Below are 25415 nucleotides of genomic sequence, written 5' to 3'. Positions count from 1 at the left end.
GATTAAAGTGATATTGATTGATTTGACTATTTTATTTATTTTTTGATTTTATATATGAGTGTCTAAATGTTTGTGTCTTCAGAAGACTTTTTCATAATAATACTCGGGAGATTATGATTTGGACTCGCTATTATTTAGTACTCCCTCCGTTTCAAAATACATGTCCAAGTCAACTACTTCACATATGCCAATGCATAATTTTGACTGTTAATATCTTTAATTTTTTAAAGTAAAAAATTATAAAAATTTAATATTTTGAAAATATTTGTCGAGACAAATCAAACAACATCTTACATGCTAATATTTGTATTTATATATTAGTTAAAAAGTATGATCAAAGTAAGTCAAGTGAATAGTGCACATTGGAAAAACGGAGGGAGTATAAAATTAGTATAGCTGACAAGGCTATAGGATTTAGTTAGTCAAACAAAAAAATTAAGGTTATAGCCTTTTATAGTACATCTATCTTTTCCAAAAAATAAAGATACTAGTATAGTACATTATCTCAAAAGGATAGCAGAGGACATGTCTATAATTAATTATTGCACGTGTGAATAGACAAATTACTCTTTAAAATTGTGAAGGTAGCTAAACTAGTCTTTAAAAAAATTAGGGTTAATCAAGTGAAAGGCTTCTACAGATATTTAGAATTTTATTTTTAATTCCTAAAACAAAATCAAAATTTAAGGTTAATTTAGTAAAATGTCCTTATCCATGTAAAATAAAATCACATTTTTTAGTCTTTGTGACATTTTCCTTTAGCATTTTAAGGATAAAAAATGTTGACAAATTTTTTTTATAAGTACTAAAAATGTTGATTGAAAAATTTAAAGAGACTAAAAATGCTAATCGGAAATTTTACAGGGACTAATAAATGCACTTTATTTTGTAGGGATTAAAAATAAAATTTTAAATATTTATAGTAACCATCTACTTAATTAACCCAAAATTTTACAAATTAGTCATAAATCAGTGTCATCTTTCACTTAACTTCTTTTGTTAAAGGTTATGCGTAAAATTCATTTTGATACTTGAATGCATGGGACGTTGGGACTATAATCTATGAATTATATTATTTCTATAAATTGTTCAAATATGAGATTGTGTCAAATATATTTCAGATTTTATAATTTAAACAATATTAAAAATGCTTCGGATTATAAAATCCAAATGGGATAAAATGGAAAAAGGGGTAGGGAAATAAATTCTAAAAGAATATATTTAAGCTTGGATTGGAGCATCTCTTGCTCCCAGATCTACTGGAAGCGAAATCAAAATGCTAGTGTTTTCCGTGACAATACTCATATATGACTAAATGACTATAAAAATTGGTCTATTTTCAACGATTGACCAGCACACTCTTGTGGAAATTGGAAATCAAATCCATGTTGTGCACAATTACGTTAACTTGCCCTAGCGAGAAGGTATGTTTTGTCTTTCCCTGTCAAATGGAATGGGAACCAAAGAATAAGAATAAAGTTGTGTTTTGTGTCTCACTTTGCTAAACAAATATAATAATGACCGCAAATAAGGATATTAGAGTTACACGGAAAGGAAGAGAAAAAGTATATAAAATTCTTATTTATCCAAAACAAGTTTTGAGCAACCTTGATAAATCTCATGGATTTTATCTCGGAAAAATATTTGAGGAGACAGTGATTATAAGGATTCAGGACGAAATTAATACGATAAGATTTAAAAGAAAAAGTTCATTGCAACATTCAGGACAAAACTAATACGATAAGGATTCATGTTCCATTTAATTTATTTTGAGGTTTAGATATATGACACGTGGTAAAAAAAAAAAATTAATAGTTGAAATTTTAAATTAATTAATTATATCTGAATTCCGTCAAGGACAAGACTATAAAAAAAGAAAGAAATGATATTTAAACAACATGTAAATCAAATTGAAGATACTCACTTATTCAAGTGTTTCTTGAACATTTATTGCCATAAAAAATCATCACTTTTATAGCACCTACTTTAGAGAGAAAAAAATAATATACTCCCTTCGTCTTGGATTAACTAAGTCATTTGCTCATTTAACACATATTAAGAAAAATGTATAAATAAAGGAGAGGGAAAAATAGTTTTAAGTGCTATTCTAAGTATTGGTGTATTCTCCACTATCGTAAATGCAAAGTGAGTATATTCAATTGGGAGTGATGAAAATAATATTGATTAGAGTTATAAAGGGAAAAAAAATAATAAATATTGTACTGAAAAGTGAAATAATTCAGTTATTTTGAGACACTTTATTTTTGCAAATGACTTATTTATCGTGGGACGGAGGGAGTAAAATGTAAAGAAAACTTTTATTGTGGTAAAAAGTAAAAATAATATAAACCGTAAACCAAATCTATCGCTGGCAACATGAAAATGACTTTTACAGTAAAATAAGTATATATAATCGTAAGGCTTAATTGCACTTTTGGACCCCTATCTTTTCAAAAGTTGCGGTTATGGACCCCTAACTAATTTAAATACAAAACAGCCCCCTATATTTTGATTCTTTGGCAGTTTTGGACCCCAAGTCCATTGTTGACTCGGTCAACGCTGACGTGGCACACTAAGTGAGGTGCCACGTGTCTATTTTTTTATTTTTTTTTGCCTTGGGGGTCCAAAACTGCCAAAGAATCAAAACATAGGGGGCTGTTTTGTATTTAAATTAATTAGGGGTCCATAACCGCAACTTTTGAAAAGATAGGGGTCCAAAAGTGCATTTAAGCCTAATCGTAAAGATGATTTTTTAAGATACTTCTATTTTCCTCTATAAAAAAAAATACTTCTGTTTTAAAAAGTTACTATCTCAAATGTCTTCTCGCATGATCATGTTTGGATACACAAAATGGTGTTGGGTAAACTTACCAATTTTTTATTTTAGCCAACTAGACATTTTTAAACGATCATCGTAAGTTTAACTCAGTTGATACAGATAATGCATAATATATGCAAAATTTAGAGTTCGAATTCTGACAAAAAAAAAAAAAACATTTCTAAACCATCCAAAGCAAATGGGCCTAATAGCCACATGAACTCTTTGAATTGGTGATTGCTTATTTTTCCTCAAATATGTTAAAATACACTATGCTAAATCGTGCATATGATCAAATATTTATTAAATATGTTCCCATAAGCATAGTTGATATATTATATGATATACTTAGGTTTTGTTCGCGAGTTTTGAGGGGAAGGAAAGGAAAGGCTGAGGAGGGGAAGGAAAGGGAGGGAAGGGAGAAAGGAGGGAAAATCTTCCCCTTGTTTGGGAGTTAAAACACCAACAAGGAAATGAGATGAATGACTTATGTTATAATTTTCCTATTTTACCCTTTTTTTCTCTTAAAATTAATACATTGTGTTATACTTTGTAATTTATCTTCTAATTTATTCAAAAGAGCTTATCTCATAAAAAACAAATTATTTATAGAATAAAAAAAACTTATTACAATCACTTTATAAAAAACAACTTATTTATACAAAACAACTTATTACGGTCTCTTTTTAAAAAAACAGCTTATTTATGCAAAACAACTTATTACGATCTATTTTTTCAAAAACAGCTTATTTACGCAAAACAGCTTATTACAACATCTTTTTCAAAAACCGCTTATTTTATTTCTACAAAACAGCTTGTTACGACAACATTTTCAAAAACAACTTATTCAAAACAACTTATTTCTGCAAAATAGCATATTACGACCTCATTTTCAAAAACAACTTATTCAAAACAGCTTATTTATGCAAAACAACTTATTACAACCTCTTTTAAAAAAACAACTTATTCAAAAGAGCTTATTTATGCAAAACAGCTTATTACGACATCATTTTCAAAAACAACTTATTCAAAACAGCTTATTTATGCAAAACAGCTTATTACGGCATCTTTTTCAAAAACAGTTTATTCAAAACAGCTTATTACGATCTCTTTTCCAAAAACAGCTTATTCGAAATAGTTTATTTATGCAAAACATCTTATTACGATCTCTTTTCAAAAAACAACTTATTTATGCACAACAGCTTATTACGATCTCGTTTTCAAAAACAGCTTATTCAAAACAGCTTATTTATGCAAAACAACTTAATACGATTTCTTTTTGAAAAACAACTTTTTCAAAACAGCTTATTTATGCAAAATAGCTTATTACGACATAATTTTCAAAAACAACTTATTCAAAACAACTTATTTCTGCAAAATAAGCTGTTTTTGAAAATGATGTCGTAATAAGTTGTTTTTTATAAATAAGTTGTTTTGAATAAGTTGTTTTTGAAAATGAGGTCGTAATAAGTTGTTTTGTATAAATAAGGTATTTTGAATAAGTTTCTTTTAAAAATAAAAAAAAAGAGGTTGTAATAACCTGTTTTGCATAAATAAGCTGTTTCAATAAGCTTTTTTGCATAAATAAGTTGTTTTGAATAAGTTGTTTTTGAAAAAGAGATCTTAATGAGCTGTTTTTGAAAAAGAGGTCGCAATAAACTGTTTGGCATCAATAAGTTGTTTTTTGAAAAGAGGTTGTAATAAGTTGTTTTGCATAAATAAGTTGTTTTTGAATAGTGGTCGTAAGAAGTTGTTTTGCATAAATAATTTGTTTTGAATAAGCTGTTTTTGAAAATGAGGTCGTAATAAGCTGTTTTGTATAAATAAGGTGTTTTGAATAATCTGTTTTTTTATTTTAAAAAAGAGGTCGTAATAACCTGTTTTGCATAAATAAGCTGTTTTTAAAAAGTGGTCGTAATAACTTGTTTTGCATAAATAAGTTGTTTTTGAAAAAGAGATCTTAATGAGCTGTTTTGCATAAGCTGTTTTTGAAAAAGAGGTCGCAATAAGCTGTTTGGCATCAATAAGCTGTTTTGAATAAGTTCTTTTTTGAAAAGAGGTTGTAATAACCTGCTTTTGCATAAATAAGTTGTTTTCGAAAAAGAGATCTTAATGAGTTGTTTTGCATAAGCTGTTTTTGAAAAAGAGATCGCAATAAGCTGTTTGGCATCAATAATCTATTTTGAATAAGTTGTTTTTTGAAAAGAGGTTGTAATAAGCTGTTTTGAATAAGCTGTTTTTGAAAAGTGGTCGTAAGAAGCTATTTTGCATAAATAAGTTGTTTTGAATAAGTTATTTTTGAAAATGAGGTCGTAATAAGCTGTTTTGCATAAATAAGTTGTTTTTTTTTAAAAGAGATTGTAATAAGCTGTTTTGCATCAATAAGCTGTTTTGAATAAGTTGTTTTTTGAAGAGGTTGTAATAAGCTGTTTTGCATCAATAATTTGTTTTGAATAAGTTGTTTTTGAAAAGAGGTCGTAATAAGCTGTTTTGAATAAGCTATTTTTAAAAAAGAGGTCGTAATAAGCTGTTTTGTATAAATAAGTTGTTTTGAATAGGCGGTTTTTCAAAATGAGGTCGTAATAAGCAGTTTTAGATAAATAAGTTGTTTTTGAAAAAGAGGTCGTAATAAGCTGTTTTGTATAAATAAGTTGTTTTGAATAGGCGGTTTTTGAAAATGAGGTTGTAATAAGCAGTTTTGGATAAATAAGTTGTTTTGAATAAGTTGTTTTTGAAAAAGATTGTAATAATTCAGTAATGTCTAAAATTGAAATTTTGAATTATTACGAGGACAAAATTATCAATTTGTATGTTTAATCCCCCAAAACTCTCCAATTTGGGAGAACTTTAATATTCAAAACCCCCCAAAACCTTTCCTTTGTTTTTTTGAAACTCACTGGTTTATCACTCCATAAGTCTCTCCTTCCCCTCCAAAATCCAACTCGCAAACAAAGCCTTTGGAGATAGTGAAATTCTAACCACCGGCTACTTACAATTTTTTTTATTAAATGTTAATTTCAAGTTATTGTTCCGTGAAAATAATAGTTATTGTAAACATTTTGCTAAATACTAAACACTTACCAATTGAATTGAATAAAGAAATAAACTAGTGATTGATGGAGGGAAGAAAGACAGGTTCCGCAATTGACAAACCAAGGTCTCCTATATTCGAGCCTCAGATCCCCCTACAACAGCTGTATGGTGCAAACGTTGCGGAGACCGTTAGATGAGAAATGATATTTGTACAACCATTTTGCAACAACTTTCAGACAACTTTCTCTCTCATACTCACATTATAGAAATGAGAAAATTAAGGTTGTCACCAAAGTTGTTACTACATGATGTACAAATATTATTTCTCTAGATTTAGTGAGAGTAAGGTATATCCACAACTGCTATACCATACAACTTCTGTCGGGATCCAAACACCTCCATTTGCTAATGAAACACATAAGTTATCTATAAGCTGTGGTAACAAAGATCCAGACCAGCTTATGTTACAGGGCCACAGTCATCATTCAGCCATCATGGTCTATCCCATTCATGATTTTTCTCAAACATTTACCGTCTTCATATAATATACACATATACATTGCAGTACAAAGTAGACAACCGGTGTTCCTATTGCTAGATACTATCAAATATTGCAACAATACCAAAACTAATTGCAATTGACAAGTAACAACTCACATATATTAGTCACACTAAATAATAAAGTACAAAATAGCAGTACAAACTTTTACAACTTTATATTGAGAACTTTACTTAATGGCTGGTACATACTTGGTGTTCCATATGATGTTGAAGGGGTAAATGGTTTAGGCGTAGATTCCTCCCGAAGCGCGGTTAGAGCAGCCTTCTTTCTCAGCCTATGTTCGCGGTGTCTCCTTATTTTGTCCTCCAATGCTGCTTTACCATTCTCAGCTAACTCAGCTCTGCTGATAGCCTGTTCGGCACGAGTCCTCATCTCTGAAATCTTCAATGATGCATTTTCAAGCTCCTTTTTCATCAATGCTAACTCTATCTGGTTTCCTTTTTTATTTCCTTTCTGGACTTCTTTAATCATGTAGTTGTAATCTTCCAAAGAGATTGTGATACTGTCATTGTTTTCTTCAGCTTCACCCTTTGAGTGATCAGTGATATATCCATCCTTATAAGCCAACCTATATTCTTGAAGATGAGATTTCAGCAATGCAATCTCTACCTGTGCATCAATGTCTCTCTCCTTATTCGTCTTCAACTCTTCTTTGGTCCTGTGTAACTCACTTGTGAGTGATTCATTGTTAATATTCAATTCATTTATCTCCTCCTTTGCACTTGTAAGTTCATTTTTTAACTGATTTAATTCCATTTCTAATCTATCAATGCAAGAAGATTGATCCATGATATATCTTTCCTTTTGTTCAATGTCATTGTATAAGTCCTTTATGGCATTAGAAGGAGAATCCTCGGATAAAGTGAGTGTTTCATCAACCATTTGTTTATTTTGCAATCCATGCAGCATATCTATATTCTTTCTCATATCTACTATCTCTTGTTGCGCTTGATCATTATCTTTTGTAGCTAATTGAATTTCCTCGTCTTTCTGATACAACATTCCAATATTCTGTTTCTCAACTTTAATAGCAGCAAGTTTTGACCTGTGAACACGTTCATTAAGCTCATTTACTTGATGCAGAAGTTCTTCTTTCTGTTCCTTTTCCATCTTCAACTCATTTTCCAACTGTTCCGCCTTAGTGACAGCATTCAATTCTGAATCTCTAGCAGCAAAAATATCAGTATCTTTGTTCAGAAGCTCTCTTTGTGTGGACTTCAATTCACTCAAAACATGTGAAAGTTGGTCCCGAACTTTTACAGTTTCTAATCTAAGATCAGCCATCTCTTTCATCATTGATTCAAGCTCGTCTTTGCTACTAGCTCTACCCTCTGAATGTTCGTTCACATACTTGTTTCTTTCAATATCAGAGTTTTTCAACAAGGTAGACAATTCCTGAATCATCTTTTGGTTTTGTTCTGGCTTAAGAAGTGCTTTGATGTGTGCAACATGCTTTGCTTCTAATTGCACCTTGTAGCTGGCCAATTCCGTTGTCAAATCCTCAATCTCTTTTTCATAGTCACGCTGGCATACAAATAAAAGTGTGACAATAATGACATAAAAATCATGAATTAATTAGATATCTATCTATGTATATAGTCCAATTAGTATTATTTATGAGAATATGTGGTCCAAAATTTTTCAATTTTCAAATCTGAACCTCAAATGGATCAATTCTACACAAGTGGAATGTATTGTACTTATACATGGATGAAATAAAAAGATCAAGTATAAGGATTTGGAAGTTTATCAATTGGACCCTTATCTTACCTTATTCCTGGGTAGAAATTTCTTATTATCACCCTTATCATCAAATAATGAGACGCCATGCCGAACAGGTTCAATCGGTGTAGTATCAATCTCACCAACCATGGTTTTGTTAAAATAGAAAATTATGTGCACCAACAGAGAGAGTCTCAAGAAAGTCAAAACCCCAAAATCGCCAGCTTATAATCTGGAAACATATACATTGATTTAATGCACATTTTGTACAACCTCTAAATCACTAACCATATTTGACTTTAAAGATATCTATCTATCTTAAAAACTCATATACGGTAATTTATGATTAGTAGACGGTATAAAAAGTTGTACGCCCACGGTGCATGAAAATTAATCTCTATATACATGGCATTAAATATGAACTCAATTTAACTTAACTTTAATCATGTCTATATTCACATGCAGATGCATAAAAGTTAGTTACAGTTGTAGAAAGTAAAAGAAATTTAATATTAGAGGCAATATAGATAGATACATACATACATCATACCTGTAGTTAAGTTGGGAAGAAAAGAAAATAATGAATGGAGACAAAAACAAGTGAAATGAACATGGGAAAATTGTTTAGGAAGTTGTTTTAATTAGTTTTGCATTACGGATAATACTATGCTATGAAATTGTCATGGAGTACAGCTTATAAGAATCATTCTCGTTCGGTTCTTCTTCCTCGGAATTTTCAAGTGATATGGTTGGAGTTGGCTGTAACACTAACACACTCTTCCTCTCAATGATACTCTTCTTATATTATTTTTTGTTTATTTAAATTTTTGACGTTTGTGCCCTTGTTTGAAGGTATTTTTTTAAGGAGGAATGATATGTGAACATCTCATTTGTAAAACCAGCAACTTATTTTCTATTTTTTAATATTTTTTTATTGATTTCGATTTGCATACTCCTCACATTGTTATATGGTATTGCATTAGTTCTCCAATTTTAATTGTACAAATAACATAACTCTTTTTTATATGACCATAAAAGTCTTCCTGTAAACACAATCAAAGTACAAGGCATAGAAAGAAAGAAAGAAAGAAAAAAAAAGAAAAAAAAAAAGAAAAAAAAGAGTTACAACTCACAAGTCTGCTCGAAAAGTTAAGGATCGAATTCAATCGAACAATAAAGATGACAACAAAAACAAGACAACTAAAATACAATCGAAACCTCAAAATAACTACCCAATCAATTGAGCTCAAGTAGTTAATGATGAATCGTTTGGGAGAACATTGTTCAATTTTTAGGTGGAACAGTAGTTAATGATGAATTGTTTAGGAGAACAAGGTTCAATTTTTAGGTGAAACAATTCTTGACTAGACTATCCTTATCTCGTTGTCGAACTCCAAATTATCAAACCCTTTTCCCTTGAAAACTGGAGTATTAACGCCAAAAAAAGAAACCTCAAAATAACTCATGGATGCTGCAAAAGTTGTCGAGACACTATATGCTGGATAATTCCACCATTGGTTTAAATTGTAACAAAAACCTTTAAATTGATGTTTCAACTATGAAAGTAATTTTTTTTTTCTGACCCTTTCGGCCAAAAAAATTTCAGATATGACCCCCTTTGAAAAAAAATTCCCAAAATGATCCACTTTTGATTGTTTTTTTGAGAAAAAATTTCAATTTTGCACCCAGGGGGAATCAAACCAGGCGCATATGGGTCATTGCCATTCTATGTTACCACTAAGCCAATATACATTTGATGTTAATTTTTGCATCTAATAATATATATACCCTTTTTAAAACCAGTTTCACACACCATGAGGCATGAACCATCCAGTTTTTCATTTTTGTTTTTTTTATTGGATAATTTAGGATCTCCGACGAATATATATATAATTTATCGGTGAAAAATTATCCGACGAAATAATTTTTTTTCATCCATAAATTATATATATATTATTATTATTATTATTATTATTATCCGACGAAATATATATTTTTCACCGATAAATTATCCGACGAAATGATATATATATTATTTCAAGATATATATATTCAAAATAAAATCTAGATTTTGTTCATATTCGAGTAATTTTTCAAAATAAAATATAGAATCCAATTAAAATTATAAAATCTCCTATATTTTTTTTTTTGTCAAATAGCCTAGTGGTTAGAGAAATTCACCTTAAAATCTAAGCTCATGGGGACCCTATATTTATTTTTTTTATAAGACTTATATTAAAAAAACAAAAATGATTTTTTTTTTTTGAGGGAACAAAAATGAAAAATTGGATGGTTCATGCCTCATGGTGTGTGAAACTGATTTAAAAAATGTTATATATATTATTGGATGCGAAAATTAACATTAAATGTATATAGGTGCAAAATTGAAACGCACAAAAGGACAAAAAAAAAAAAAAAGTGGGTCATTTTGGGAATTTTTTTTCAAAGGGGGTCAAACTTGTATTTTTTTTGGACAAAAGGGTCAGAAAAAAAAAATTTCCCCTTATAACAAACGTATTTTATATTTCAATCATAAATTTTTAGGAATGAGTTTGTAATCTCCAAAACAAACACCCCCTTTTACTAGAAATTAAGAGTGTAAATGAGTTGAACATAAAGTGCTTTGTTTCGGACTAGGCCAAAGCCCAATCGATTAAGGGACTGAGTTGCCTCAAGTAACTAGCTTCGACGCGGACCATGACGTAGACTCTCTCTAGAGATCATACACCCAAGTAGGGAAACTGACATCATCAAGGTCCTCTCTCTCATCGGATCCAAGTCCAATGTTGTCCCATCCTAATCCACTCATAGGTGTCTAAGGAGGTAATTATCTCGGCTAGAGTTTTGGATAGTAAAACCCTAATCTCACTCTACGAAGGCTAACTCATGGCATCCATACACACTTTTCTAACTTAAAAACGTCATATTTTGCACATTCTTACTTAACAGGTACATCATCATGTAATCAGAGGAGTTGTTCAACGCTCACCACCTTCATCCCATAACAACCACTCAGGCCAGGGATATTAGGTCGTATTAACATGTGTTGGGCCGGTATATAAATTTGATTTTATTGGTTGGCCATAGTTAGTTCGATTTAATTTAATTTACAACACAAAGCTAGCTAGCTATAGCTAGTGTGGTCTTGTTGTTTGAGTGTCATGTGTCATAACATAGTGAATCACAGATCAGATCTCGCATTACGTAGTGATTGAATTTGAAACATCACCATTTTTTCAATAGTTTTTAACCATATATTGCTTTAAATTTAAGGCAAGTTATACAACTAACCATAAGTACATCACATTAAATCATTAAAGGTTACCTAACAATCGCCCTAGATCCAAAAGATGTAGTATACCACACACCATTTGTGGAAATTGGTCTGTATATGCCATTTTTTCATCATGATGAATAAGTGTTCTGTTCTGCCATTTTAGACTCAAAATCCAAATCAACGTGAGAAATTATATCCTTCCATGTACAGTGTCACTTTCTAGTTTCCATTTATTGTTTAATTTTTGTTGGAGTTTATATTTGAAAGTCTTCACCATGCAGCGTACGTCCTGATTTGTTATGCAGCGTACGTTCTGAGATATCTCCTTTACCATCCAAGATAGTGACACTCTAAGCCTCTAAAGTGTTTTTAACACCATTTTTATATTCATTTCTTTCTGCAAAAAATATTGAGAAGGAAAATGGATAAAGCTATGACTAAACTTGGAAGCTTTTGGATCTCCAAGAAAGCCAAGGAAGAGATTTCCCACATAACCAACGACTTATCTGTGAGCCTCTTACTTCTTTTTCATTTGTTCAAGACCATATTTAAATCTTAAATTTTTTATTGTTTGAGTTATGTCTATTTTGGATAAATGGCTTCTAAAATACTAAGAATATAAGATTTGATAATAGAAGTAGCAGAGTCTTATGTTCTTGGAATCTTGAATATGACTAGAGTCACAAAATTATGTCCTATATACCTTGGAAGTATATAAAATGATCATTATGAAAAATAAACCAAAATGATCAGTATGAACTTTTACTCTTACTGTTAATTAATTAACCTTTGTTTTATGTTAATGCGAATTGTTTTGTTGCAAACATAAATTTATGTACAAGAATACTTATATATCTATTTTCAATTTCAGTCTCTCTCAAATAGTGTTGAAGACAAGGCGAAACTTTTCATCAACAAGCTCAAAGGTACTTGCTATTTTTATAACATATTTGCAGTTTGAGAATAATCTTTTTTCCACATAGATGCATGCATAAATTACTGGCTCAAAATAACAATTGACTACTTATTAAATTCTGTTTCAGGAAAAACTCAGAAATCATTACCAGATCTCCTTAGGGAGCACAACCTTCCTCCAGGTCTGTTCCCCCGTAATATAACATGCTACGAATTTGATGAATCAAAAGGAAAGTTGATGGTGCATTTGTCCTCCCCTTCTGAGGTATGCTTCAAGGACTCGTCTATTGTGAGATATTCAAATCGCGTCAAAGGAACATTGTCAAAGGGAAAACTCATTGTTATAGATGGAATGAAGACCAAGGTTCTTGTGTGGGTTAAGGTCACTAGTGTTTATGTTGAGAGTTATAAGTCTGACAAAGTATGGTTTACTACCACTGGTGTTAAAAAATCAAGGCCTAAAGATGCCTATGAAATGCCTCGTGAAGCTGTTAAGGTGGAAGATTATTGATTCTAATGAATATAGGTCATAGCTTTATTATTCATTAATTCAATTTGTGTGTGTGACTTTAGAGGTGTGAAGCTATGATGATAGTATAGTTGAAAAATATGTACATGTTACATTGTGACCGGTTGTTAAGAAGTGCAGTCTGTGTTTGCAAGTTTAATGTTGTTTCAGGATTTATTATTGTGTTAGCTCTAATTATACTTTAAGCCAATTCTTCTTCTATGATGATTATGCATTTTGTAGATGACAGCAACCAGAATAACCAATAAGCTTCACAATAGGAACTTTTTTGGTCAAACAACAAACAGAAGTCACTTCCATGTTTTGTGGTTTTTTTTTTCCTGTTAACATTACTCCCTTTGGTTGATAATTTTGAAAATGATTATTGAGATATAAGATAAAGCACAAAAATGAAGCCACTAAAACTTTATTATGTCCAGTGATAATAGTTTGTTCCTATAAATACTTACCGTCATATGGTCTATGTATGAAAAGAGTTTGTGTGAGACTATTTTAATTTGAATTATTTTGATCAACAAAATGCACAATCAAAAATTATTTTGGAATTTCGATATATCAAGGGATTATTATGATTACCCATTACGTAGACCAAAATGACTATTACTCCTAAAATTGTCTAGTGCCTCTTAATAAAAAAAAAATACGGACAATTTTCTTTTTTTATCTAACACTTAAAATATCTTTACCTCTAAATATCTATGTAGTGAGATATGATTAAACACACGTGCGGTTTTTACTTTTGTATTGAGGTAATAATATTTATTTTTTGATGAAAAATATTGCTTTCTTAATGTACAAAAATTGATACATTTGAGAAGCTGATAAATAAATGTTTAATGTTTTCATCGAAAAAAGGTAAAAATGTGTTTAATTTTGAATTTGAACTAACAGAATATACATACATATATATGGACGAACGCGTTGCGCTCTTTTACAAAGTAAGTCTCCATGTAAATATGAATATGAATAAAAATACTATAGACACGTGTATATTGATCAATTAGATCGATGATTAATATTTTTTTTGATGGAATGTTTAATTTTTATTTGAAAAAATGAAGTTATTTATTATTTTATTTTCTTAGTCGAAGTTATTTATTATTTAAAAAAAAAAAGATAAGATATTGGTAACAAAAAAAAAAGATAAGCATTATTATTTAATTGGGCCAAAGCCCAAATCATAGCGTTCTTTCCACGCCTAGATCCAGCGAATCTTATAACTGAGAGAGAGAACTAAAACCCTAATTTACTTATCTTCACTCTTTTCGGTTGAAAAACTCTGAAACAAATCTCTCCTTGTAGCTCTTCGTCACCGCCACAACCTCACCTGAATCAGAACGATGTCTGACGAAGAGCACCAATTCGAATCCAAGGCCGATGCTGGTGCCTCCAAAACTTACCCTCAACAAGCTGGAACAATCCGCAAGAACGGCTACATCGTTATCAAAAACCGTCCCTGCAAGGTAGGTTTTTGCTTAATATTCGTGATAATTGTTTTGATTCCGATTATCAGATCCAGTTTTTATGATTCGATTTTCTTAGATTTTTTTTTTTTTTTTTTGTGATTAGGTTGTTGAAGTTTCCACCTCGAAAACTGGAAAGCACGGTCATGCTAAATGTCACTTTGTTGCTATTGACATCTTCACTTCCAAGAAACTTGAAGATATCGTTCCTTCCTCTCATAACTGTGATGTATGCATAAATTGCAATTTATCTTTGTTTTTATGTGCAATTTATCTCTGTTTTTAGTTTGAAATTTTTAGTTTTTTTTTTTTAATATAATTGTTACAATTGTTTTGTTAGGTTCCTCACGTGAATCGTACTGATTACCAGCTCATTGATATCTCTGAAGATGGATTTGTAAGTGTTTTGTTTGCTTTGACTAAAGTGTCTGTTTGTTTAAAATTATTAATCGATTGTTATGAATTATGAGAAAAGTGATTTTGATACTCATTTATTTGGAGATTTGTTAAAAGAAACATTTACTAGCTTGAAAACCATTTGAAGAAGCTAAACAAATTAAGTGATTATTTTGTTTTAAAGCTGCAACAAATTAGCTCTACATGTTATGGATTATGAGAAAAGTGATTTTGATACTCATCAGATTAGATAATTTAGATTATGTTACGAGTATGGCTGGTGAGTTGATTTGTGTTTACGTTTATAACAGTCAAAATTGATCTTTAATATTTTCATCTGAGAAGCTACTAAGAGATTTTTATGTTGAAGTGTATGGCTGGTGAGTTGATTTGTGTATATGTTTATAGAGAAATGATATTTGTACAACCACTTTCTCACAACTTTTTTACAACTTTCTCTCTCATACTCACACTATCCTCTTATTCTCCCTCTTCCTTTTTCTCTCTCCGTTGTTTTTGACCAATGAAAAGAGAAAAAATAAGTTGTCGCAAAATTGTCTTTTGTTCAAATAACACTACTCTTGTTTATACCGAGTTTTCAAAAAAAAAAAACAGTCAAAATTGTTTTTTAATATTTTCATGTTAGAAGCTACCCAAAACAGCTTCTCTTTTTAATCTGCATATCATTTTTCTAAGCTCTGAATGATCTGTAAAGCTTAAACAAACACGATTAAAACCGCTTGAAATAATTTTATTCAATTAATCTTGTAACAAATGGGCTCATTTATCCCTTTTGGTATCTAATGTTCTGAAAAATCTAAATGTTTTTGTTTGGTAGGTGAGCCTGCTTACTGAGAATGGCAACACCAAGGATGACCTCAAACTTCCCACCGATGACAGTCTGCTCACTCAGGTACAGAACTGATGTTGCATTGTGTCTTTGTATCATTTGATTGATTTTGGCTAAAATGGATTTGCTTACATGTCTTTGTATCATCTGATTGATTATGTGTTGATTGGTTTTTGCTTTGTTTATAGATCAAGGATGGATTTGCTGAGGGAAAGGACCTTGTCGTGTCCGTTATGTCTGCTATGGGTGAGGAGCAGATCTGTGCTTTGAAGGATATTGGTGGAAAGAACTAACTTATATTCTACCTATTTGTTTTGTTGTTTGCTATGATCATTTCTCTAAGCTTTCATTTTGTTTTGTTCAAGAGATGTGTCTTATAGATTCTTGTGAGACAAGTGGTGTTGATGGATTTTTGTTGGTTTATCTTTTATTATGTTGTCCTGTGACTTCATTAGAAACGAGTATTTCCATATTGGGGTATTTGTCCTTTATCTTTACAATTATAGTATGCACACTTTACAATTATAGTATGCAATCAGCAATACTGTTGAAAACTTGGTTCTTCTGATGTCAAAAACTGCCAGGCTAGAGTATTAATCTCATGCTTTCTAATGTGTCAGCTGACCTCAAGCTGTCATTAGTAAGCTCTAAATTTATGCTTGATTCACTTTTCAGTTATATCTAAAACTCATCTTTCATTCCATAGTTTGGTTGGAGAGATTGAAAATCACTTCCATTTTGACAAAAAAAAAAATAAAGTCGCTTTCAACAATTGAAAGTTATAATGCAACTCTATTTCTATTTTCGGAAAATCATGTTCTTACCTCATTATTTTGCCAAATGTATTGGAAACATGCTTTAATAATCAGAAGTACATCTTTGTTATTTTGGACAAAACAAAGCACAACTTTTTCTTTACGATAAACCACTTCATTTATTTTAGTCTTGTCCATGAGGTGTTAAGTGGTTAGCCTTAAGTACATCTTTGTTATTTTGGACAAAACAAAGCACAACTTTTTCTTTACGAAAAACCACTTCATTTATTTTAGTCTTGTCCATGAGGTGTTTAGTGGTTAGCCTTGTAACTAGGCATGGCAACAATACCCGTATCCGTGGGTACCATATCAACCCCAATTTGATGGTTTTTTTTTTCTGCTTTGACTGGGTTTGGGTTTTTCTTGATTTCAAAATATGGTAGAGGACGGATAACAGGGTTATATGCACCCACCTCGAACCCATATCCATACCCGTCCCGAATAAAAAAAAAACTTTTTTTACTCCTTTTTATAACAAACACAACCCTAGATCATTTCACTCCGGTCCAAACGACAAATGTCATTGTCAGACGACACTTTGTTTCTCTCAAGAACTTTTTTTTATTAAAAAATGATTCACTGTGGGGTACGGGGATGGAGGATGGGATACCCGAATCCGTCGGGGACGGGGACGGGATTCAATTTCTTATCCTCGTTGGGTATGGGTAGGGTAACATATAAGTATATGGGAATCGGAGATGGGGATGGGGAAGGTAAAACTCGTCTCTACTCCGCCTCATTGCCATGCCTACTTGTAACTCAATGAGACAAAGTAGAACTCTTAAGACAATCCTTAAACATCTCTTAGATTAAGAAAACTGAGGTAACCAGTCTGATGAAACCTGGTTCAACCATACTACTGGTGTTGAACGTGCCTTGTTGACAACAAATTGTCATTTGCGAACTCACCATGTCCAGAATGGTGAAACCCCACCGAGGTCTGCCACATGGATCTTATAAAAAGCGAAAAATTGTTATTAGCATATGTTTAAACTACAGTTGATATCCTCCCGTTTGAAAAAGAAATAAAAGGCACGATGGAGAATATGGCCCTGGCTAATCAATTGATAGAGAAGAACACCAGTTTGTGTAAACGTTCGACAAAGAAGAAGAGTTGTTCATCGATTAACATACTCTAACATGACCATTGGATTTACAAATTTATGCAAAGTTCGGATATGCCCTAAACTAGTAAGATACGTATAAATTACCTCCAACATATTCTAAACAAAAACTATCCAACATGTTCAAAGTCAAACCGATAAAAGCAAAAGCCAAATATAAAAATGAGAGATTAAATGGAACAAAAAACATTAAAATCAAGGGTTCCTTGATATAACACCTTTTGGTCTACAAGTACTTCTTTAGCTATGAGTATCATCCAAGGTATTATCAAATTACCGCACTCAGATTATATGGTGTCAACTCATGTTTGCTCCATATAGAAACGAGTGGTGATATATGTACAACTATTTGGGACAACTTTGATGACAACTCTCATTTTCTCTCTTTTCATTGGTCCAAAATAATAAAGAGAGAAAAAGGAAGAGAGAATAACAATATAATGTGAGTATGAGAGAGAAAGTTGTCAAAAAGTTGTAATAATATGGTTGTACAAATATAATTTCTCTATAGAAACTTAATCCATCCATCATATGAAATTATCAATATTCAATAGAGGTAAATTTAGGGATTATATGGACTATGGTGTTATATGGCGAGGGTAAACAACTCGAACCCATTGTACTAAAAAAGGGTTAATATGTCTTTAACTCCTGTAATATAGGTCATTTTCGGTTTTTCCGTGTAATTTTTTTTAAGGAGGGTAAATATAAAAAAAATAAAATTACAGGGTGTAAAACCGAAAATGATATATATTATACGGGGGTAAAGACCTATTAACCTCTAAAAAAAAGGAACAAGTCAAACCCTATCTGATTGGGGTTTTTCTAGCAATGGAAGACGCTTGAAAATTGGTGTGTGCCACATTGCATCTGTGTTTTTTTTTTTTTTTTTTACTGTTATACTTGTATTTTTGTTTATGTATTTTTCATGAATAAAATGGAAAGTTGATATATTTATAGGGACCGAAAACATATATAACTCAAAAAAATTAGATAAAATGGAAAGTTGTTTAATTAATGTTTTGTTAAAAAAAATTAATTTAATTTGGGACAGATTCTTACAATAATATAATTGTTTCTGCAAAATTTTATTCAAAAATATGAATTCTACATAAGTGTTTGGAGGACTAAAAGTAAAAAAAAAAAAATCTTAAAAGAACTAAAACAAAAATTTGTTATATTTATAAATTTTATACGGATCGAAAACACATTTAATTTTATTTTTTTTAACGAAAATTATTATTTTTTTATTAGAGTTTAATAATGATGGGTTGACAATTCAAAACAGTTTTGCATATACAACCAATCAAAACATTCTGAATTGCTGCGTTTAGCCTACATAAATTAAAATCATTAATTGATGTGGCGATTTTGATTGTTTTTATTGGTTTGTGTGACGAAATTTATTTTCTTTTTCTTTTTCAAAGGAGTGTTTTGCATCCATTTTCCATGTACCTCTTGCTTTTTGGTTTCTCACTTCCACTCCCCTGACTGTTCCCATGGCTTCCTCGCCACACCGTTCCGGCGGTGAAGGCGACAGCAAAGGTGACAAAAGACCTAGATTTTTCGATACAAAGACGAAGAACATCTGTTGGACAAAGGCTGATACTGTACCCGGCCGTCACCCTGAAAGGTGGCGCAAAGATGCCGCCGGTAACATTGTCTGCAAACGTTTTTTCAACTGCCTTGGCTGCCTCTGCTATGAGTACGATCACATCATCCCTTATTCCAAAGGTTCCGTTTTTCTGTCACCCTTTTAGCTTCTATTATATTCACCCTTTATTTTCTTCTGGGTCCTTCTTATTTTCCTAATTGCATATCTGGCCGCACTATTTTCCTTGGAATTCATTGAGTATATAGTTTTAATATGAGTTGTAGAAAATGTGATTGAAATTACTGAATATTGAGCTACTTGCTAGTGAAAATGGGTGATTTTGAAATTATATTATTTTCCTTGGAAAAAATGTGGCTTTTCTGGTCACTTGGTCTATTTCGTGGGTTTTCTTTGTTTTTTCGGATCCAACTTTGTCATCATATCATGTTTTGGATAAAGAGAACAATGTGAGTATGGAATGTAGTGGTGTAACCTAAGATAGAGCTTAGTAGTTAATACCAGTGAAATGAAATGTTGAAGTGTAGCCTAAAATAGACCTTACTATATTCAAACTACTTGTTGAATGGGGTTAGCAGAAAACAAACTTTGTAACTGTCAGAACTAATATATAAGGCTCAAGGATAGAATGTACAAGTAGGTGAATGTGAACATTTTGAAGTAAATATCATTGTCTGTAGATTGAGCTTTGTGAGTTGCAAGTACTTGAGATCAAGTGATCAATAAATACAGTCATTGTGCGATTTCATTCTTTCTTTAATTTTTTTTCATTGTGAGTTAAACATCAACAATTGGTATCAGCAGTGCTGGTTCCGGTTCAAGGGATGACGATGGCAAAATTTGAGATTGAGAAGTTCACTGGAAAGAATGATTTCGGCCTTTGGAGGTTGAAGATGAGGGCGGTCCTGGTGCTTCAAGGTCTTCAAGATGCACTAGCTGGTGAAGGAAAATTATCCAGCACTCTTACAGAGAAGGAGAAGAAAGATCTTCTTGAAAAGGCCCGTAGTGCTTTGATCTTGAGTCTTGGAGATAGGGTGCTGAGAGAGGTTGCAAAGGAGAAGACGGCGGCAGCAATTTGGTTGAAATTAGAGAATCTCTACATGTCGAAATCCCCGGCAAATCGTCTTCACTTGAAGCTGAAGCTGTTCACATTCAAGATGCAAGAAGGAACAAAGATGGAGGATCACTTGGACGAATTCAGCAAAGCAATCTTTGATCTTGAGAACATTGACGTTACTGTTGATGATGAAGATCAAGCATTGTTGCTGTTAAGGTCCTTACCATAGGAGTATAAAAACTTGCATGAAACACTTGCATATGGGTGTGATTCTTTAACGTTAAAGAAGGTTCAATCTACTCTAATGTCATTGGAATTGAAGAAGCAATCTGAAAGCAAGATTGACAACAATGGTAAAGGAGTCATGGCAAGAGGCAGTTCAGAGAAAAGAGAATTCAAGCACAAGGAGAAATCAAGATCAAAGTCTGAGTCAAGAGAATGCTTTGTATGCAAGAAGGAGGGCCATTTTAAGAAGAATTGTCCTGAAAGGAAGAAATTCATGAAGGACAAATACAATGATGAAGATTCAGGTAATATGTCCATTGGCGGTGAGCGAGGGATGGGTTGGGATGAGTTATAACCAACCCTGTCCTAAATTTTGATCGAGCCATTTTGAAGACCCTAACCCATCACTGAACTAGATATCTATCCAGATATCTATGGGTCAGTTTGGATCGGGTTTATTTAAGACAAAATCGGGTTGGTGTGAAATATATGTACAACCCTTGTTTAATGACTTTGCTACTACTAAAAAAAATAGATTTAGTAATTAAATTTAATAGGTACGTTATTAATTTTACTAATAAAATTGTCTCTTAATTGTAAAAAAAAGCGTAGCATTACTACAACGACAAATATAACGTTGTTGTTGAATATCAAACTTTGTTATGCAAATTAAATTTTCAACAATTGAACCACAGAAACAATCAATTCAAACCAAAATTTTATAGGTACAAAGTACTAGGATTAAAAATCTAAAATAACTCAAATGAGATGTGGAAAAGTTGGATGCGTAATTTGTGCTCGTGTGTTGGAATGGGCTACAAAAAAAATTAATAGTAAATACATGTATAATAGGACGGGTTTGGTAACCCAAAGGTCAATCCGGACCCGTCCTGACTCGATGGCGGGTTATTATTTGGACGGTCCTTAAAATCAGAAGATGGAGATCATGTTTATTTACTTCTCTATGTTGATGACATGCTCCTTATTTCAAAGAATAAGTTGGAAATCAACAAATTGAAGCAACAATTGAAGTAAATTTGAAATTAAGAATCTAGAAACTACCAAAAGAATTTTGGGCATGGAGATTACTAGAAGGGAAAGGTCGGAGCTGGTACTGTCTCAAGCAGTTACAAAGTTAGTTATAGTTAATTTACTATGTTCCAACTACTTATTGAGTGGGGTTAGCAAATCACAAACTTTGTACCTGTCATAGAACTAGTATATAAGGCACAAGGATAGAATATACAAGTAGGTGAATGTCAACATTCTGATCTGTAGATTGAGCATTGTGAGTAGTAAATACTTGAGACAAAGTTATCAATAAAGGAGTACATTCATTGTGCAATTTCATTCTTTAATCTTTTTCATTGTGAGTTAAACATCAACAATAATATTTACTTTTTGAATTAATTTGATTATTGTCTTCTATTGATGATATACAGAAACAAGCATTTGCCAGCAATAGATATTTCTAGATGGAAAAACACAAGATTGATGTTTGGTATTTTGATAAGGACAAAACTTAGGTGTAGAATCAAAATACAAAACACCAAAATCAGTTCTCTCTATCCACATTTTCTATTTTGAAAGGAGAAAAGAATAAATAGTACCATATAAAAACAACATCTAAGTTTTTTCTTTTGATAATTGATCTATGTGACATGTGAATTTGTGTTGTAGGCGGGGAATCAACAGCAGATAATTGTCAAATACTTCAATCCAGAGTGAACAGATTAAAATCAGACAAATCTCAGATTGATTCGGATAAGTTGAGAGGCTACTCTTGTGATATTAATTTTACTGGTAAGCATGATTCTTTATCTATCTTTTTTAACATTGAACCTGTCTTTATTAAACCCTGTTATAGGGGAGCAGAATGTTAGTACTTAGTAGTATCCAGTTTAGTAACTAAAAATAACTAGTTTTATTCTTAAACCAATGTGATCTTCTCTTAATAATATTAGAACCTCAAGCCACTCAGTGGGAGAGCCCGAAATCCAAAATGTTGTAGATAATAATCATACTTTATTAGTTTATTTCAATTTCAGGTTTTTACACTTCATAGATTGCACAAGTAAAGAGCATATGCGAAAAACTTTTTTTGTTCATCTTGCTCAGATTGGATGGATTTGCTGATTGCTTTCCATATTCATATACTTCAATTGCAGCTTTAGATGCTTTCACTTGCATCATAGATTCATAGTAGTAGTAGTACATAATAACTCCTTCTTTTGCCCCCCTTTATTTGGGGGTGGTGAGAGTGGTGTTCCTGTAATTTGCTTTTCATGGTTTTATGTGTTGTATGTGAATTTGGTCACGGATGGGTTTTATATCTTGGCCAAGAATGCTATATTGAAACCAGTGCTTCATTTTGGTTTAATCAATTAAGAACATTTTCTTGTTACTATAAATTGCTGACCCTGGTTGTGAGGTGAGGACCTATAGAATCAGTTGTCAATAAATTTTATGTTTTATCACAGTGTAATTGATTTGCATGGTTGTTAGACTTGCAAATCAACTTGTAGAGTCGGACAATTTTAAGAGTCTAGAAGGCCAAAACAAGTTGACTCGCTCAGACTCGTTTTCGTGGTAGATTTGCTCGGACTTGGTCAGACTCGGATATACTACTCTTTTTGTTGCTCTGTTCATTTCTGTTGTTGTTTTTATGCGTGCTCTGTTTTTGTTTCATTGTTTTCTTATCTCGAATGAGTGCTTATGGTTTGTGTTATACCCATCCTCCAAAAATAGCTTCTGTTTTATTACTGTTGTTTTTGTTCTGTTTTTTGAAGCAATGTGACCCTTTGTTTCATTATAGCTTGTTCCCTTTGCGTGTGTCTCAAAATGTCCCTTGTTTTGTTACATTTTGAAATTGGAACTTTTATGTTAATTGGTGTTCTATTATGTATGTTTCATTTTAAAGTCATTTTTATTTTCCATAGACTCAAGTCTGACAACCTTGATTAGTACAACATGTTTGTCCGGCTCCTGTTATAAGAATTTTTATGCAAAACCTCAGATCTTGTCCTGTTAGATGCCGAGAGGTGATCCATTATTGACTTGTTTGTGTGAGTTCTGTATTTTCCACACAAGTCAGAACTACTCTTATGGAGTGTTTGTTTCAAGTCTAAGAATTATATTCACGTGAATACATGGCTAAGAAAAAAAAAAACATTTTTGGGTATTAAGGTTCTCAGGAATGAGATAACTTCGATAATTCCAAAGTGAGAAGGTGGGAATGTGCACTTCCATGAATTTTTTACTAGGAATATCAAATTGGGCCAAACACTTTTTAAAAATTACTGTCTTTATACTCCAGAGTAACTTATTCCTGGTAAGTATTTTAGTGCTTGAAACAAACGCCCGTAGGTATATTGTTGGCCAAGGAAAATATGTAGTGCTCTAATTTATTTTTTCACGAACAACCTACTAATTTTGATTTTTGATCAATAAACAGACAAGGAACTCGATATAATTGAAATGGCTGTTTATGGCGATGTAATCCGTCCAGGAAATCAGTGTAGGTGCAGAACTGTTGATGAAGTGCTTGGAAAATTCAAGGCGAAAGACGACACAAATGCTTGCAAGCTGCCATAGGAGGATGGATCTTAGCTATAATAAACAAACAATCTTAGCTGTAATAACAGGATGAACTTTACTCTATTTTTTTCTTTTTTAGACAAAACATTGCAATTCTCACTTTCCGCCATTGGTCTTGTGTAAAGATTGACATCTGGACGGCTTGTTAAGCATAACTTGATGATGAAAAGGAGGGTGTTAGACACATCCGGAAGAACATAAGTTGTACATTTTAGTCTATAGTACCCACTAGATTGTTGGGCAAGTGCATCAAAAAAGGTTTTATACAGCGCCAGATTGTTGCAACTTTCCAACTTGGGAAGCTTTTGATAGATGCGTTTGGTGTCGACACATGTTAGTGTCCAACACAACACAACACAACACATATGATTACATTCAATTATGTCATTTTTAAAATCATTACTAGTGTTGATGTGTTAGTGTCGTGTCTGTTTCAGTGCTTTATAGTTTGCAAGTCTGGTTGATAACATGAATGGACATGGTTCACAAGTATTTGCTTGTTGTACTAATAGGGAATTGATTCGCTAGTATTTGGATGTTGTGGTGGTAGATTGTATAATTTGTGATTGAACTGAGTGTATGATCAACAAGGCCAGACTCATGCATGTTCAAATTTATACTAGAATATTATACGTGTATTTTTTTTTTCTGGGTGGTGATTATACGTGTATTTTTGTTGGCAAGAAAATTTGTGCAAAAATTTGCGTTATATTACGAGTCATTTGTTGAGATTTTCCATTATATTCTATGGTCACCGTGTTTATTTACGAGTTAATATTTTGAACAAATTCAAATGTTGGATAGTAAAATGAATAATTTGCGCCACTTGAAAGCACTAACCATTATATCATTGTGATATCTGTAAATTGACTATCGCCTTTAACATTGGTGTTTGAAACTTTAATGTTGATAACATTCGTCCTTTGCAGTCTAAATTGCACCAATAATTGTTAAACCTACTGGGCATCATTACAGACACCCGTCTTGTTAAGTTTGCATTTGAATCAAAATTAATTCACGTATGAAGAACTTGTCTGTCCTCTCCACGATTTGTTACTTTTATCAGGACTTGGTAATTATCTTACTGCAACAGCAAGCAATGGGCACTCGTTTTGCACATGGCAAGCTTTGAGAGTAAGAGAATAACCTTGATTTTGTCTCTACAGTCATCAAAATGCATCTTGCTCGTTTCTGGTGAAGGCTGAGAAACACTTATGTGTTATACATTCTTATCATTTAAACATGTAATGAGGAAGATTAATTTTTCATGGAAAAATTTCGCAATAGAGAATTGAGGCACCATATGCCACAAGTTAAAGATTTGGTAGAGACCCTATAGTTTGTCAATCTATCGGGTCAACAATTTCCATCTCTATATATGAGAAACTCGAAAATTCATGCTACACGAAAGATCAACACA

The 25415-nt window shown here is 32.0% G+C and overlaps 4 protein-coding genes across 6 annotated transcripts; 3 read left to right on the top strand and 1 right to left on the bottom strand.

The window, feature by feature from the left end:
• Positions 1-6322: 6322 nt before the first annotated feature.
• Positions 6323-8411, bottom strand: LOC25493855 (putative leucine-rich repeat-containing protein DDB_G0290503). The gene is made up of 2 exons (XM_013602492.3): positions 8184-8411; positions 6323-7937 (listed from the first exon to the last, which is right to left on the bottom strand). Exons 1-2 carry the CDS (start codon positions 8283-8285, stop codon positions 6558-6560), a joined length of 1482 nt encoding a protein of 493 aa, XP_013457946.1. The 5' UTR covers positions 8286-8411; the 3' UTR covers positions 6323-6557.
• Positions 8412-11468: 3057 nt separating this feature from the next.
• Positions 11469-13060, top strand: LOC25493854 (uncharacterized protein At5g01610). The gene is made up of 3 exons (XM_013602491.3): positions 11469-11920; positions 12284-12338; positions 12456-13060. Exons 1-3 carry the CDS (start codon positions 11834-11836, stop codon positions 12836-12838), a joined length of 525 nt encoding a protein of 174 aa, XP_013457945.1. The 5' UTR covers positions 11469-11833; the 3' UTR covers positions 12839-13060.
• Positions 13061-14055: 995 nt separating this feature from the next.
• On the top strand, positions 14056-16087 carry LOC25493853 (eukaryotic translation initiation factor 5A-1). Its single transcript, XM_013602489.3, has 5 exons — positions 14056-14319; positions 14426-14548; positions 14660-14716; positions 15554-15628; positions 15754-16087. The coding sequence occupies exons 1-5, from the start codon at positions 14197-14199 to the stop codon at positions 15856-15858; spliced, it is 483 nt and encodes a 160-aa protein (XP_013457943.1). The 5' UTR covers positions 14056-14196; the 3' UTR covers positions 15859-16087.
• Positions 16088-18922: 2835 nt separating this feature from the next.
• Positions 18923-24633, top strand: LOC25493851 (retrovirus-related Pol polyprotein from transposon TNT 1-94). Of its 3 annotated transcripts, none has more exons than XR_005645868.1 (4): positions 18923-19238; positions 19921-20703; positions 22079-22201; positions 23853-23870. XR_005645868.1 is itself a non-coding variant. In XM_013602486.3 (4 exons), exons 2-4 carry the CDS (start codon positions 20478-20480, stop codon positions 23990-23992), a joined length of 489 nt encoding a protein of 162 aa, XP_013457940.1. In that variant the 5' UTR covers positions 19101-19238; positions 19921-20477; the 3' UTR covers positions 23993-24633. The 3 variants fall into 3 exon arrangements, 2 of the variants coding, with proteins under 2 accessions (XP_013457941.1, XP_013457940.1); XM_013602486.3 differs by having other exon boundaries at positions 19101-19238; positions 23853-24633; XM_013602487.3 differs by lacking the exon at positions 19921-20703 and having other exon boundaries at positions 18928-19238; positions 23853-24633.
• Positions 24634-25415: the final 782 nt, after the last annotated feature.

The sequence above is a fragment of the Medicago truncatula genome, chromosome 4, assembly GCF_003473485.1.
Source record: "Medicago truncatula cultivar Jemalong A17 chromosome 4, MtrunA17r5.0-ANR, whole genome shotgun sequence".
Lineage (NCBI taxonomy): Eukaryota > Viridiplantae > Streptophyta > Magnoliopsida > Fabales > Fabaceae > Medicago > Medicago truncatula.
This window is presented reverse-complemented; position numbering and strand designations above follow the sequence as displayed.

Coding starts and splice junctions, on each gene's coding strand:
- LOC25493855 (XM_013602492.3), bottom strand. CDS start 8,285: ATGGTTGGTGAGATTGATACTACACCGATTGAACCTGTTCGGCATGGC. Junction 7,938..8,183: donor AATTTCTACCCAGGAATAAG/GTAAGATAAGGG, acceptor TTTGTATGCCAG/CGTGACTATGAAAAAGAGAT.
- LOC25493854 (XM_013602491.3), top strand. CDS start 11,834: ATGGATAAAGCTATGACTAAACTTGGAAGCTTTTGGATCTCCAAGAAA. Junction 11,921..12,283: donor ACATAACCAACGACTTATCT/GTGAGCCTCTTA, acceptor TTTCAATTTCAG/TCTCTCTCAAATAGTGTTGA. Junction 12,339..12,455: donor TTTCATCAACAAGCTCAAAG/GTACTTGCTATT, acceptor ATTCTGTTTCAG/GAAAAACTCAGAAATCATTA.
- LOC25493853 (XM_013602489.3), top strand. CDS start 14,197: ATGTCTGACGAAGAGCACCAATTCGAATCCAAGGCCGATGCTGGTGCC. Junction 14,549..14,659: donor CTTCCTCTCATAACTGTGAT/GTATGCATAAAT, acceptor TTGTTTTGTTAG/GTTCCTCACGTGAATCGTAC. Junction 15,629..15,753: donor ATGACAGTCTGCTCACTCAG/GTACAGAACTGA, acceptor CTTTGTTTATAG/ATCAAGGATGGATTTGCTGA.
- LOC25493851 (XM_013602487.3), top strand. CDS start 19,004: ATGGCTTCCTCGCCACACCGTTCCGGCGGTGAAGGCGACAGCAAAGGT. Junction 19,239..22,078: donor CATCATCCCTTATTCCAAAG/GTTCCGTTTTTC, acceptor TTTGTGTTGTAG/GCGGGGAATCAACAGCAGAT. Junction 22,202..23,852: donor TTGTGATATTAATTTTACTG/GTAAGCATGATT, acceptor ATCAATAAACAG/ACAAGGAACTCGATATAATT.